At 46.9% G+C, this 14,139-nt stretch overlaps 1 protein-coding gene across 1 annotated transcript in view; it reads right to left on the bottom strand.

The window, feature by feature from the left end:
- The window catches only part of sspo (SCO-spondin), a 64,389-nt gene extending 57,553 nt beyond the window's left edge, over positions 1-6,836 (bottom strand). The window contains exons 1-8 of the mRNA XM_031835014.1: positions 6,833-6,836; positions 6,650-6,743; positions 5,908-6,311; positions 2,603-2,839; positions 2,074-2,253; positions 1,494-1,724; positions 927-1,049; positions 675-775 (exon numbers count right to left, since the gene is read on the bottom strand). Coding sequence (XP_031690874.1) covers positions 675-775; positions 927-1,049; positions 1,494-1,724; positions 2,074-2,253; positions 2,603-2,839; positions 5,908-6,311; positions 6,650-6,743; positions 6,833-6,836 — 1,374 coding nt within the window. The remainder of the gene's footprint in view (positions 1-674; positions 776-926; positions 1,050-1,493; positions 1,725-2,073; positions 2,254-2,602; positions 2,840-5,907; positions 6,312-6,649; positions 6,744-6,832) is intronic.
- Between the last annotated feature and the right edge of the window lie 7,303 nt (positions 6,837-14,139).

Raw genomic sequence — 14,139 nt, 5'->3', positions numbered from 1 at the left:
TATCATACAGCTGATGAATCTAACACTGTAAAAGCTAAAAAAAATGTATCAGTGTTATTTCCTGATAGTTACTGATTGAAAATACAATCTACACATGACCTTCTAATCAGCAGGGTTGCATGGGCGTGAGTTTCGGCTTTCCATGGTGATATCACCATGCGGTAAATTGGTTAATAGACCAATAAACAAAGAGAGTTCCAAACCACTCTGCCAATCACAGCTAGTTTTCAGTTTTCCCCTCCCAACTCAGACAACCTCCAGACAGTTTTCGAAGATTTGTGTTTGAGAAATGTTTTTTTGCTAAAAGATTTCTAATAGATTTCTAATTTTTATGGAAATCTTTTAGAGTAAGGTGCTTAGCTGTTACTCAGAAACTATTTGATGTAAAAATGGCTGAATTGAGCCTTTAACATTCCTGGCAGCACTTTAATTGTACAAAATATACAAGGGTTATATTCATCAGGCACCAAACAGAAGAAAAAGGACTGAAACTGAAATGTTTTCTGTTGTAAAATGTTTTTACTGTTGAATGTCCTAATGAACATGACCCAGGTATATACAAATAAAGGACATGGTAAGATAATATACTGTGCTGCGTATTTTTGGCCCGAAGCATTTGTTTTGTTCAATGTCAGTAAGCACTGAAGTAAAATGTTTGGTTAGGGGAATCTTACTGCTTTGAAGGAGACACACGATCCGTCCAGGCAGGTGAACTCAGGACAGATGTGACTGTTGTTCTTATCGCCAGGGAGAGCAGGGGGTGGGCTGGTCTTATCTAGTTACAGGACAAGACAACCACAGACTATGGACTCAATTCAATCAAAACGACATGAAATGGACCATCTGAAACGAGGTTTGCAAAGCTCCATGTCTCTAAGTGATGGTTTGTGCACCGCGGTATATTCTCTTTTCCTCTCACAACTCACCACACATCAGCTCATCCTCTCCGTGTGGACAGTCGGCTACACCGTTGCACACTTGAGTCGCGTTCACACACGTGCGGTTGTCACATGGAAAGCTCCCAGGGCAAGGTGGGATCCTTGTAGAGCCTAAAAAAAACAGATGGTGCTCTTTTTATAAACATCTGTTATAATTCATTTATGGGATGCATGTACTCGTGTTGGTGTGTATATATTTGCTGTACATATATATTGCATATATTAGTGTTAATATGCATGTATTATACAGTATGGTTCCTATCCAGTAGGTGTCAGTACGATATACAGTACCTTGCAAAAGTTTGGACACACCTACTCATTCATTTATGCTAAGAGTGTGCAAAGCTGTCATCAGGGCAAAGGGTGGCTACTTTGAAGAAAAATATATTTGGATTTGTTTAACACTTTTAGGTTACTACATGGTTCCATATGTGTTATTTCATAGTTTTGATGTTTTCACTATTATTCTACAATGTAGAAAATAGTAAAAAATAAAGAAAAACCATCGACTGGTTCTGTATGTTTCATGTATTTTCCATCAGGTGCATTACTAACCGCAGTCATCCACGCTCTCGTCGGAGGCGTCGCTACAGTGAGGTATCCCATCACATAGCTGCTGGTAGTCCACACACTGGTCACCACTGCGACATGGCACCTGGCCGGGGCCACACGCCCGGGGACAGCCCTGCTCGTCACTCCCGTCCAAACAGTCTGTCTCCCCGTCACAGTGCCACGCCCGGGGCACGCACTGCCCATTGGCACAGGCAAACTCATAAGACTGGCAGGCTGGGGTAAGAGAGAAGGGGGGGGGGGGGTCAGTTTGGCCCTTACCCACAAGGCACCTAGCTAGGGAGGTCTTATAGATCTGAGAGATTAAGATATGTTGTATGAAGTATATTTTTATGAAGCAATATGGTTGTGTGAATCAATATGAAGTATATTTCACCCAGTAATCCAGATGAGTAATAAGTCCATACTGTAGATACCTATCTAATACATTCAGCAGTGCCTTGTGGTAGGAGTTATGGTGGTGTTTGGAGTTGGAGTTGTGTTGTGTTGCAGACACTGTTGAGTAACTCTTGGGCAGACTGCCAGCCTTCCCTCTTGATATTCTCAACAGTATTGTTGCTCTTACCAGAAGTGGGTGAAGTTGGGTTGATGGGTGTTGCTATGGTAACTGGGGCCATGGTGACTGGTTGACAGTTGTTCTGGTCCTCATCCTCTCCGCCCTGGCAGTCTGTCACTCCGTCACATAGCTTGGTGAGTGTCACACAGGTGCCATCAGCACACAGGAACTGACCAGGGGCACAGGTCACTGTCACATAAACAAAGGTTTAGCCACCGCTCAGGGGGGTTTGGACGTGCAAAAAACACATGAAATTGGAAAAATATAAGCACCCACCAGTTATTATATTTTTATCGCATTCACACAGGTACATGCATGCACTCACACAGACCCGCACGCCTGTCAGATGGTGTTTCCAGAGGCCTCAGAGCTCTCAATGCTGTTTGAAAATGGGTCATTTCTAGGAATGTGTCATTCGTACTGTATCAGTCAATGTCAACCTGCTTTAAATGAATTACACATTGCAGTCGAATGTATCATGTCAATATGTCTATTGTTTTCAAGTGATAGTGAGGACTGATTGTAAAGATTCATGTACCTTCGGTTGAACAGACGGCTTCATCGGTGCCAGAGGGACAGTCTTTGTGGCCGTCACACACCTTGTCTGCGGGGACACACTGGTCCCCAGGGCACTGGAACTCTCCCGGGGCGCACACACACCCCCTCTCATCACTCAGATCCCCACAGTCATCATGGCCATCGCAGCGGTGGAGGTAGAGCACACAGAGGCCCCCTGAACACAGGAACTCCCCCTGGCCACACACCACCCCGCACTCTGACCACACACAAAAACACTTGAACTTGAGAGGGAAAGACAATAATAGACTCGTACATGTAAAGTATAAATTCTAAGGAACGTGTGTATACACTAACAGAAATGGTTATAGACACGAACATACAGTGCATTCGGAAAGTATTCAGAACCCTTCCCTTTTTCCACATTTTGTTATGTTACAGCCTTATTCTAAAATCGCAAAATAAATTGTAAATCCTCTGCCTCCAGAGCGCGCAGGTCTAAGGCACTGCATCGCAGTGCTTGAGGCACAACTACAGACCTAGGCTGGGTCGCAGCCGGCCGCAACCGGGAGACCCATTAGACAGCGCACAATTGGCCCAGCATCGTCTGGATCGTCCCATCGCGCTCTAGCGACTCTAGCAGGCGGGGCAAATACACACAAACTTCTGTCACCAGCTGTACGGTGTTTCCCCCCACACATTGGTGGGGCTGGCATCCGGGTTAAGTGAGCAGTATGTCAAGAAGTAGCATGGCTTGGCAGGGTCGTGTTTCAGAGGAGGCATGGCTCTCAACCTTCGCCTCTTTCGAGTCCGTACGGGAGTTTCAGCGATGAGACAAGACTGCAACCACCAATTGGATATCACGAAATTGGGGAGAAGCCCAAACAATTCTGCAGCATTGAAGGTCCCCAAGAACAAAGTGGCCTTCATCATTCTTAAATGGAAGAATTCTGGAACCACCAAGACTCTTCCTAGAGAAGGCCACTCGGCCAAACTGAGCAATTGGGGGAAAAGGGCTTTGGTCAGGGAGGTGACCAAGAACCCAATGGTCACTCTGACAGTGCTAAAGAGTTGGTATGTGGAGATGGGAGAACCTTCCAGAAGGACAGCCATCTCTGTAGCACTACCCCAATCAGGCCTTTATTGGTAGAGTGAACAGATGCAAGCCACTCCTTAGTAAAAGGCACATGACCGACCACTTGGATTTTTTTTAAAAAGCACCGAAAGGACTCTCAGACGATAAGAAACAAGATTCTCTGGTCTGATGAAACCTAGGTTGAACTCTTCGGGCCAGAATGCCAAGCGTCACATCTAGAGGAAACCTGGCACCATCCTTACGGTGAAGCATGGGGGTGGCAGCATCGTGCAGTGGGGATGTTTTTCAGCGGCAGGAACTGGGAGACTAGTCAGGATCGGGGGAAAGATGAACGGAGCAAAGTGAAAACCTGCTCCAGAGCACTCAAGATCTCAGACTGGGGTGAAAGTTCAACTTCCAACGACCCTAAGCACACAGCCAATATGCAGGAGAGGCTTCGGGACAAGTCTCCGAATGTCCTTGAGTGGCCTGAATTTTTGGTTTTCACACACTGTTGCTGGTATTTTGGCCCATTCCTCCATGCAGATCTCCTCTAGAGCAGTGATGTTGAGACTGTTGCTGGGCAACACAGACTTTCAACTCCCACCAAAGATTTTCTATGGGGTTGAGATCTGGAGACTGGCTAGGCCAATAAAGGATCTTGAAATGCTTCTTACGAAGCCACTCCTTCGTTGCCCGGGCGGTGTGTTTGGGATCATTGTCATGCTGAAAGACCCAGCCACGTTTCATCTTCAATGCCCTTGCTGATGGAAGGAGGTTTTCACTCAAAATCTCACGATACATGGCCCCATTCATTCTTTCCTTTACACGGATCAGTCGTCCTGGTCCCATTGCAGAAAAACAGCCCCAAAGCATGATGTTTCCACCCCCATGCTTCACAGTAGGTATGGTGTTCTTTGGATGCAACTCAGGATTCTTTGTCCTCCAAACACGACGAGTTGAGCTCTTACCAAAAAGTTATATTTTGGTTTAATCTGACCATGACATTCTCCCAATCTTCTTCTGGATCATCCAAATGCTCTCTAGCAAACTTCAGACGGGCCTGGACATGTACTGGCTTAAGCAGGGGGACACGTCTGGCACTGCAGGATTTGAGTCCCTGGCGGCGTAGTGTGTTACTGATGGTAGGCTTTGTTACTTTGGTCCCAGCTCTCAGCAGGTCATTCACTAGGTCCCCCCGTGTGGTTCTGGGATTTTTGCTCACCGTTCTTGTGATCATTTTGACCCCACGGGGTGAGATCTTGCGTGGAGCCCCAGATCGAGGGAGAATATCAGTGGTCTTTTATGTCTTCCATTTCCTAATAATTGCTCCCACAGTTGATTTCTTCAAACCAAACTGCTTACCTATTGCAGATTCAGTCTTCCCAGCCTGGTGCAGGTCTACAATTTTGTTTCTGGTGTCCTTTGACAGCTCTTTGGTCTTGGCCATAGTGGAGTTTGGACTGTGACTGTTTGAGGTTGTGGACAGGTGTCTTTTGTACTGATAACAAGGTCAAACAGGTGCCATTAATACAGGTAACGAGTGGAGGACAAAGGAGCCTCTTAAAGAAGTTACAGGTCTGTGAGAGCCAGAAATCTTGCTTGTTTGTAGGTGTCCAAATACTTATTTTCCACCATAATTTGCTAATAAATTCATAAAAAATCCTACAATGTGATTTTCTGATTTATTTTTCTAATTTTGTCTGTCATAGTTGAAGTGTACCTATGATGAAAATTATAGGCCTCTCTCATCTTTTTAAGTGGGAGAACTTGCACAATTGGTGGCTGACTAAATACTTTTTTGCCCCACTGTAGCTGTGCAGCGACGCTCCCCATCCAACCTGACAGAACAAGAGGATTTGCAGAGAAGAATGGGAGAAATTCCCCCAAATACAGGTGTGCCAAGCTTGTAGCATCATATCTAAGAAGACTCGAGGCTGTAATCGCTACCGAAGGTGTTTCAATAAAGTACTGAGTAAAGGGTCAGAATACTTATTTCCATATTTTTTGTATATTTTTTTTAACAAAAAACAGTTTTCTTTGTCATTATGGTGTATTGTGTGGAGATTGATGATGTAACGTAACAAAATTTAGAAAAAGTCAAGGGGTCTCAATACTTTTTCGAATGCACTGTACACACCTAGGCTTGTTAATACTAATATGAAATTAGACAATAATAGACACCTACACATATCGAGTACAAAAACACACTTATGGACACTAGACAGACATACATTTTCAATCACACCCACCTTGCTCATCAGACCCGTCAGCGAACCCACAGTCCAGGCGTCCGTCACACACGCGGCTGGCGGGCAGGCAGCGCCCGCTGGCACACTGGAACTCCCCCAGCGGGCACAGGGGCACAGGGGTGGCAGGCCCACAGAACTCCTCGTCTGATTGGTCGGCACAGTCCGGATGCCCGTCACAGCGCAACGCCAGGTCCACACAGGGCCCGCTGGCACAGCGGTATTGCCCCGGGGCACAGGTTGATGGGCACAGCTCGTCAGAGCCGTCACCGCAGTCGTCCTCGTTGTCACACACCCATAGGGAGGGGACGCAGCGTCCCCCCGTGCACAGGAACTCTGACTCCTGACAGGGGGAGGGAGGTGGGCACGGGGCACCCTCACATTGCCATATGCCCTCAGTACATGAGCTGGAAGACCGCAGATATACAGAATACATCAAACCCATAAAAACACCTTCCAGGTACACATAAACACACTGGGCAAATCCTAACAGGACTTACTATCGAAGTTAGTATCCTTTCTATTCATTAACCCAGCCACAGAACCTACCACAAAACCTATTCACACAACTAATAAAATGTACCTCTCAGGTGTGTAAAATGACAAAATCAGTCTAGCTGAACTGAGAGACATGTGTTAGTATCAGTTTCGACACCCCAAATGAAAAGCCAACATGTCAAATTGGCCTCACACGACACGGGTGATGGTTTATGAGTTGAGCCGATAGGCGAGGGGACAGACTGACCAGTTCTGGCAATGCTGGGTGATGCTGGCCCCGGGTGGGAAAACAGAGGCTGCCCACTCACACGGACAGAGTGCGGGCGCCACGCAGCCTTCACCTGTCGGTGGAGACAGAGTCAGGGCAAGGATATGATAAAACAGGGAGTTTCTGGGGCGTGCAGGGTTTTTGTTCCAGCCCAGCACTGACACATCGCGTCTAATCAACAACCCGAATGGAGGTCCATGATAAGTTGAACCAGGTGTCTTAATGCTGGGGTAGAATAAAAGCCTGCACATTCCCAGGCGCTCTCCAGGACCGGTGTGAATGATGACAGACGGGAAGGAACTGGATTGAGATGTAGCCCTTGCTGTCTTACTGTGGTGGAGAGTGCCCACAGGGCAGAAGCAGCCCTCCACACAGGAGAAGGCTCCACACTGGGAGTCAGGGCTCTGGGCTTCACTGGGACAGGTGGGAGAACAAGCCGGCCCACAGGCCTCATAAACCAGACCATTCTCACACTGCAGGGCTACACAGAGGAGGAGGAGGAGGGTGGAGAGAGGGAGGGAGGAATGGAAAGAGTTCATCTGCATTTTGTCACGCAGGGTGTAAACATGTGTAAAAAGGTCTATCCAAGGTCTACCTAATTCAAATGAATGTTGCTCAATCAGTGTCAATGTCCAATCCGTGTGTGTGTGTGTGTGTATGTGCGTGCGCGTGCAAGAGAAGCTGTACACACGGCAGAGTTCCTGGGACCGCCAGGGGATGTAGACACCACGCCGGTTACACTCCTCAGCGTAGGCAGCGATGGCTGTACACAGACACTCACAGTCCCCCCCAGAGTCACATCTAACACACCCAGAGAACAGGGATTAACACATTGTGCTTCATAAAGAGTCATTATTAGATTATAAACCTGTATTGGAATAGGATACTGGTGTTCTAAACTTGACCTAAATATGTAATAACCTCTCTTACCTCTATCTAACCTGTTCTGCTATCAATTTTTGTTTTAGGACTTCTGACCCTTTAGGACTGATGCGTTGTTAGATTTGTGGAAGCTTTGCAATCCTTAATAGCACCTCTCCAGTCCTGTGATTTAAAGGTTAGCCACTCACCCACAAGCATCAAAGACACACCAGTCATAGTACTGCTGGTAGGGCACCTCAGGGTGGCACAGAGAAAATAGGTCCTGGGTGATGACAGCACACCTCTTTCTCCCCCACGTCACCCTGTGAGGGTTAATCTGGAACAGGGGACAAAGATTAAGGTGTATGTGTGTGTGTGTGTGTATGTGTGTATGTGTATGTGTGAGTGTGTGTGTCACTCACTGTGCCACTCTGTGTGTGTGTGTGTGTGTGTGTGTGTGTGTGTGTGTGTGTGTGTGTGTGTGTGTGTGTGTGTGTGTGTGTGTGTGTGTGTGTGTGTGTGTGTGTGTGTGTGTGCCACTCACAGTGCATGGGTCTCGAAGGTCCTGGTCTTGAACATCTGGGCAGGAGGGGCTGACCTTCCAGGAGTTGCCAAACAGCTCGGCTGTAGACTCCACGCTACCCTGACGCGTGGTGAAGTCATTCTCTGTGTCCCCATCAAAGTTCCCACACAGGCCCCCCACTCGCCCTCTCAGATGAGCCGCGAGACGCACGTATACACGCATGCCTAGAGGAGTGGAGAAGAATGGTCAGGACTTCAGACTGATAACTATGTTTGCTTTGTCAATAATCGCAGTCAATAATCACAGTCAATAATCACTTTCTATGATCACAGTCAATGGTCACCGTCAATGGTCACCGTCAATGGTCACTGTCAATGATCACAGTCAATGGTCACCGTCACTGGTCACTGTCAATGGTCACAGTTAATGATCACAGTCAATGATCACAGTCAATGGTCACCGTCAATGGTCACCGTCAATAGTCACATTCAATGGTCACAGTCAATGATCACAGGCAATGATCACAGGCAATGGTCACAGTCAATCAAATCAAATGTTATTTGTCACAAGCGCCGAATACAACAGGTGTACACCTTACAGTGAAATGCTTACTTACAAGACCTAAACCAACAATGCAGTTTTAAGAAAAACAAGATAAGATAGATAAGCAGATAAGTAAATATAAGTAGATAAGTAAATAGATAAGTAAATAGATAAGTAAAATAACTGTAGCGACGCTATACAGGGTCAATGTGCGGGGGCACCGGTTAGTCGAGGTAATTGAGATAATATGTACATGTAGGTAGAGTTAAAATGACTATGCATAGATAATAATAAACAGAGAGTAGCAGGGGGGGGGTGCAGGGCAATGCAAATAGTCTGTTAGTCTGTCCATTTAATTAGCTCTTCAGGAGTCTTATGGCTTGGGGGTAGAAGCTGTTTAGAAGCCTCTCGGACCTACACTTGGCGCTCCTGTACCGCTTGCCATGCGGTAGCAGAGAGAACAGTCTATGACTAGGGTGGCTGGAGTCTTTGACCATTTTTAGGGCCTTCCTCTGACACCGCTTGGTATAGAGGTCCTGGATGGCAGGAAGCTTGGCCCCAGTGATGTTATGGGCCGTACGCACTACCCTCTGTTGTGCCTTGCGGTCGGATGCTGAGCAGTTGCCATACTAGGCAGCGATGCAACCATGCTCTCAATGGTGCAGCTGTATGACTTTTTGAGGAACTGAGGACCCATGACAAATCTTTTCAGTCTCCTGAGGGGGAATAGGCTTTGTCGTGCCCTCTTTTTTTCACCTTTATTTAACTTCTTCGATATATGGGGCGCTCTTTTAATTTTGGGATGAAAAACGTTCCCGTTTTAAACAAGATATTTTGTCACGAAAAGATGCTCGACTATATATAATTGACAGCTTTGGAAAGAAAACACTCTGATGTTTCCAAAACTGCAAAGATATTGTCTGTGAGTGAGACGATTTGACACACTGAACTCTGTCTGCGAAGTAGTTGGTGAACCAGGTGAGGCAGTTATTTGAGAAACCAAGGCTGTTGAGTCTGCCGATAAGAATACGGTGATTGTGCAGTGGTTAAGGGCTCTGGGTTCGCGCCCAGGCTCTGTCGTAACCGTCCGCGACCGGGAGGTCTGTGGGGCGACGCACAATTGGCATAGCGTCGTCCGGGTTAGGGAGGGATTGGCCGGTAGGGATATCCATGTCTCATCGTGCACCAACGACTCCTGTGGCGGGCCGGGCGCAGTGCACGCTAACCAAGGTTGCCAGGTGCACGGTGTTTCCTCCGACACATTGGTGCGGCTGGCTTCCGGGTTGGATGCGTGCTGTGTTAAGAAGCAGTGCGGCTTGGTTGGGATGTGTATCGGAGGACGCATTACTTTCAACCTTCGTCTCTCCCGAGCCCGTACGGGAGTTGTAGTGATGAGACAAGATAGTAGCTAATAACAATTGGATACCACGAAATTGGTGAGAAAAAAGGGGGTACATTTTTGGGGGGGGATTTTTTTTTAAGAATACGGTGATTGACAGAGTCGAAAGCCTTGGCCAGTTCGATGACGACAGCTGCACAGTACTGTCTTTTATCGATGGAGGTTATGATATCGTTTAGGACCTTGAGCATGGCTGAGGTGCACCCGTGACCAGCTCGGAAAACGGATTGCACAGCGGAGAAGGTACTGTGGGATTCAAAATGGTCAATGGTCTGTTTATTAACTTGTCTTTCAAAGACTTTAGAAAGGCAGGGCAGGATGGATATACAGTGCCTTGCGAAAGTATTTGGCGCCCTTGAACTTTGCGACCTTTTGCCACATTTCAGGCTTCAAACATAAAGATATAAAACTGTATTTTTTTGTAAAGAATCAACAACAAGTGGGACACAATCATGAAGTGGAACGACATTTATTGGATATTTCAAACTTTTTTAACAAATCAAAAACTGAAAAATTGGGCGTGCAAAATTATTCAGCCCCTTTACTTTCAGTGCAGCAAAACTCTCTCCAGAAGTTGATGACCGTGGCAGCTTTCCAATCTTTAGGGATCTCGGACTATACGAAAGAGAGTTTGAACAGACTGGTAATAGGGGTTGCAACAATGGTGGCGGATATTTTTAAAAAGAGAGCGTCCAGATTGTCTAGCCCAGCTGGTTTGTACGGGTCCAGGTTTTGCAGTTCTTTCAGAACATCTGCAATCTGGATTTGCGTGAAGGAGAAGCTGGGGAGGCCCTGCGGGGGGTGCGGAGCTGTTGGCCGGGGTTGGGGTAGCCAGGAGGAAAGCATGGCCAGCCGTAGAGAAATGTTTATTGAAATGTTCGATTTTCCTGGATTTATCATTGGTGACCGTGTTACCTAGCCTCAGTGCAGTGGGCAACTGGGAGGAGGTGTACTTGTTCTCCATGAACTTTAGAGCGTCCCAAAACTTTTTGGAGTTAGAGCTACAGGATGCAAATGTCTGTTTGAAAAAGCTAGCCTTTGCTTTCCTGACTGACTGTGTGTATTGGTTCCTTACTTCCCTGAACAGTTGCATATCTTCACAACTGTCTAGGTGTGTTTGGACAATGATAGTTTGTTGGTGATGTAGACACCAAGGAACTTGAAGCTCTCAACATGCTCCACTAATGATCACCAGTGCGTGTGTGTGTCTGTGTGTGTTTGTGTTTATGTGTGTGTGTGTGTGTTTGTATGTGTATGTGTGTGTGTGGGGGGGGGTTGTGTGTGTCTTGGTATTCCCTACCTCCGTCCCAGAGCAGAGTGACCCCCAGGCGGGAGGAGAGGGACACAAAAAGACCCACTCTCTCCAGAGTCAGACCGCTGCCAGAGTACGACTTCGGGAGAGTCACAGGCATGCTATTCACTGTGACGGCTTTACCTGTCACACACAGGGACATAATGGTGAACTTCTTTAGTCTGTATTGTTTTCATCCTGATATGTTTATAGCTAACATCACGAGGAGTGACTTTATAACATGCAACATTGTATTTATATCTCTCAAAGTATCTTCTCTCACATACCATCCATCCACCCTCCAAACTCCACCCCCTTCCTCTCGTCACAACTCCCTCCTTCTACCCTCCCCCTCTATCCCTCATCCCTCCCTCTCATCCCAACTCCTTCCATCTACCCCTCCCCCTTCCATCCTCCCTCCCTCCCTCTCTCCCTACCTCTACCCAACCTATCGTCCCTGCTCCCTCCCTCTACCCCTACCCCCTTCCATCCCCCTCCCCCCTCTCTTTTCCCACTCCCATTCTGTCCTTCTCCCTCCCTCCCCCTCTCACCCTCTCCCCCTCCCTTCCTCTCCCTCCCTCCCTCTCTCCCCATACCCTCCCTCCCTCCCTTACCTCTTAGCAGGTGGATGGCGGTGTTGCCCACACTGAGGCTGACTGACTTGGTGCAGGTGACCCCCGTGCTGCCACAGGGCACGTTCTCCGCCGTCACACTGAACAGACCGCCGACTTCCTGTGCCAGCACATACTCACAGTCGCCCAGAAAGGAGAAGCAGCGTCCGTCGAACGTCACATAGTGAGGGTCACCCGTTGCCACGCAGGTCCCCGCACATAGGGACTGGCCGCAGTGCCAGCGGCGCTCCTTGCAAATGCTGTAGGGAAAGACCAAATCCCAGGCAATGAGGAGTTAAAGACACTGATGCGTGCATTTTGTTTTAAAGCGTTTAAAATATTGACACCATCTAATTCCATAGCGCCAATGTATTCTAATCATTTTGGATCGAAGCCTGCAGATTTCTCCTAATGCATATAGTTTAATAGCTTCATCAGAACAGACATCATGGAAATGGACTTCAGACCACTTCGGCACAGTATATAGCCAACTGAAAAACGTAGAATTTGGGTTGAATTATTCCTTTAAGATCCACTGTATTGCCATTCAGAGTTCAGTGTTCTTTATGGTTATAAAGTGAACTGTTTATTGCCTCCATGTGTTAAACACATGTTAACCTAGGTGCTTACCACGTGTTGCAGTCTTTGGTGATTGTGTCATTGTTGTAGTACTGTCGACCATTATGGTGACACGGACACTGCTCTGGGAGGACACAGTGATTACCCTGGGGTGGCAGGAAAATATATAGGGGAACGGAAATAATGCAGACAATTACAATGATAGAAGTCACAATCTATCTGCAATATTAAAGCTGATTGTCTATGGCTGAGGGGTGACACATTTTAATGCTTCGTTTGTGTCTGGAGTTATTCACTGTAATCTTTAATTGCTGAGACATTTCTACTTCATTCTCTATGTGCTGAGATGGGAGGAACAAACATCCAGGTAGGAGGAGGGAGGGGCCCACCAGCAGGACGGTTCCCTGGGGGCAGACACAGCCTGCCCGTGGCTCTTGGCAGGGGGAGGTTGGGGGTCCAGGGGATGCCTGTCCCGGTGCGTCCAGACTAGAGCAGGTGAGTAAACAGGAGCGGGGAGAGAAGACCAAAGAGCCTGGACACTGGGCTACCTCTGGACACACCTCCTTTGTGCAGTTCCATACCCCACGCTCACACACACTACAATGGGGGGAGGAAAGTAGAAGGGAGAGAGATAAAGACAGAAAAATAAGTGTGTGTGGGGGGGGGGGGGGCACACTAGCTTGTGCAACACCACGCTCAAGGTATATGTGCACAGGTCAATATATTAATTATCTAAGCCAATCCTAAAGCTGAATTCAAACTCCACATTACCACACTATATTCAAACAGGTAATTAAAATGTCAGTTAGAGCTAAGTCATGGGTGGAAATTCAATGACTGCTGTTCAGGGCTACATAACCAGTACGCACCAGCCCGTTGACTCTTGCTGTTATGTGGCAAAGAGATGCAATGAAATCAACCTATCCTGATGTAGCAGAGAGCAGACCATAGGGTGATTTCATCAGAGCTCTTACACCACTGAGATTGGATGAGGGACGAACGGATAACACAATGGAAGTATACCCAGTTACATATCACAGTACCATATCATGCCCCTGCTTGCAAAAAATCCTTCACATACATGGAGACATATCTAGGTTTAAAAAGATGTATTCACTATTTATTCATGAACGCAGGTTTATAAATGGACCCCAATGGGAAAGTGTCACCAGGAAGTGAATAATTTGCCCAATGAATGCACTACTGCGATAAACAATGGCCCATAACTAATTTGAGCTTGAACAACCACACAGTTGACACAATGTTTGCTTTCATCCGATTTTTAGCGACAAACCGATTCTACAATGTCTACGGCGTCTACAAATTGCAAAGGTTACATTGGTAGACAAAGTATTTCTGTATCTGCCTTAGGCCTATCTGCGCTGAGATCAAAGATAACTTCTGCTGACTCATGCCTACTTTCCCTTTATGAGAGCTGTTCACCAGCTTCAGACGATAAAGACCTTCACATGCTGTGCCGCCTTCACAAGCCGTGTCGGTCACAAAGAGACACAGCATTTATGGCAGAGATTGTAAAAATCGACCGGGTAACTAAGTTAATTATTATGCCATTCTGTATCTAATTTTCCTTCTCTCTGCTTTTTCTTTCTTTCTGTCTCTCTCTCTTTCTGTCTCTCTCTCTTTCTTTCTCTCACTTTCCAC

Source organism: Oncorhynchus kisutch, linkage group LG11 (assembly GCF_002021735.2).
Source record: "Oncorhynchus kisutch isolate 150728-3 linkage group LG11, Okis_V2, whole genome shotgun sequence".
NCBI classification, from domain to species: domain Eukaryota; kingdom Metazoa; phylum Chordata; class Actinopteri; order Salmoniformes; family Salmonidae; genus Oncorhynchus; species Oncorhynchus kisutch.
This window is presented reverse-complemented; position numbering and strand designations above follow the sequence as displayed.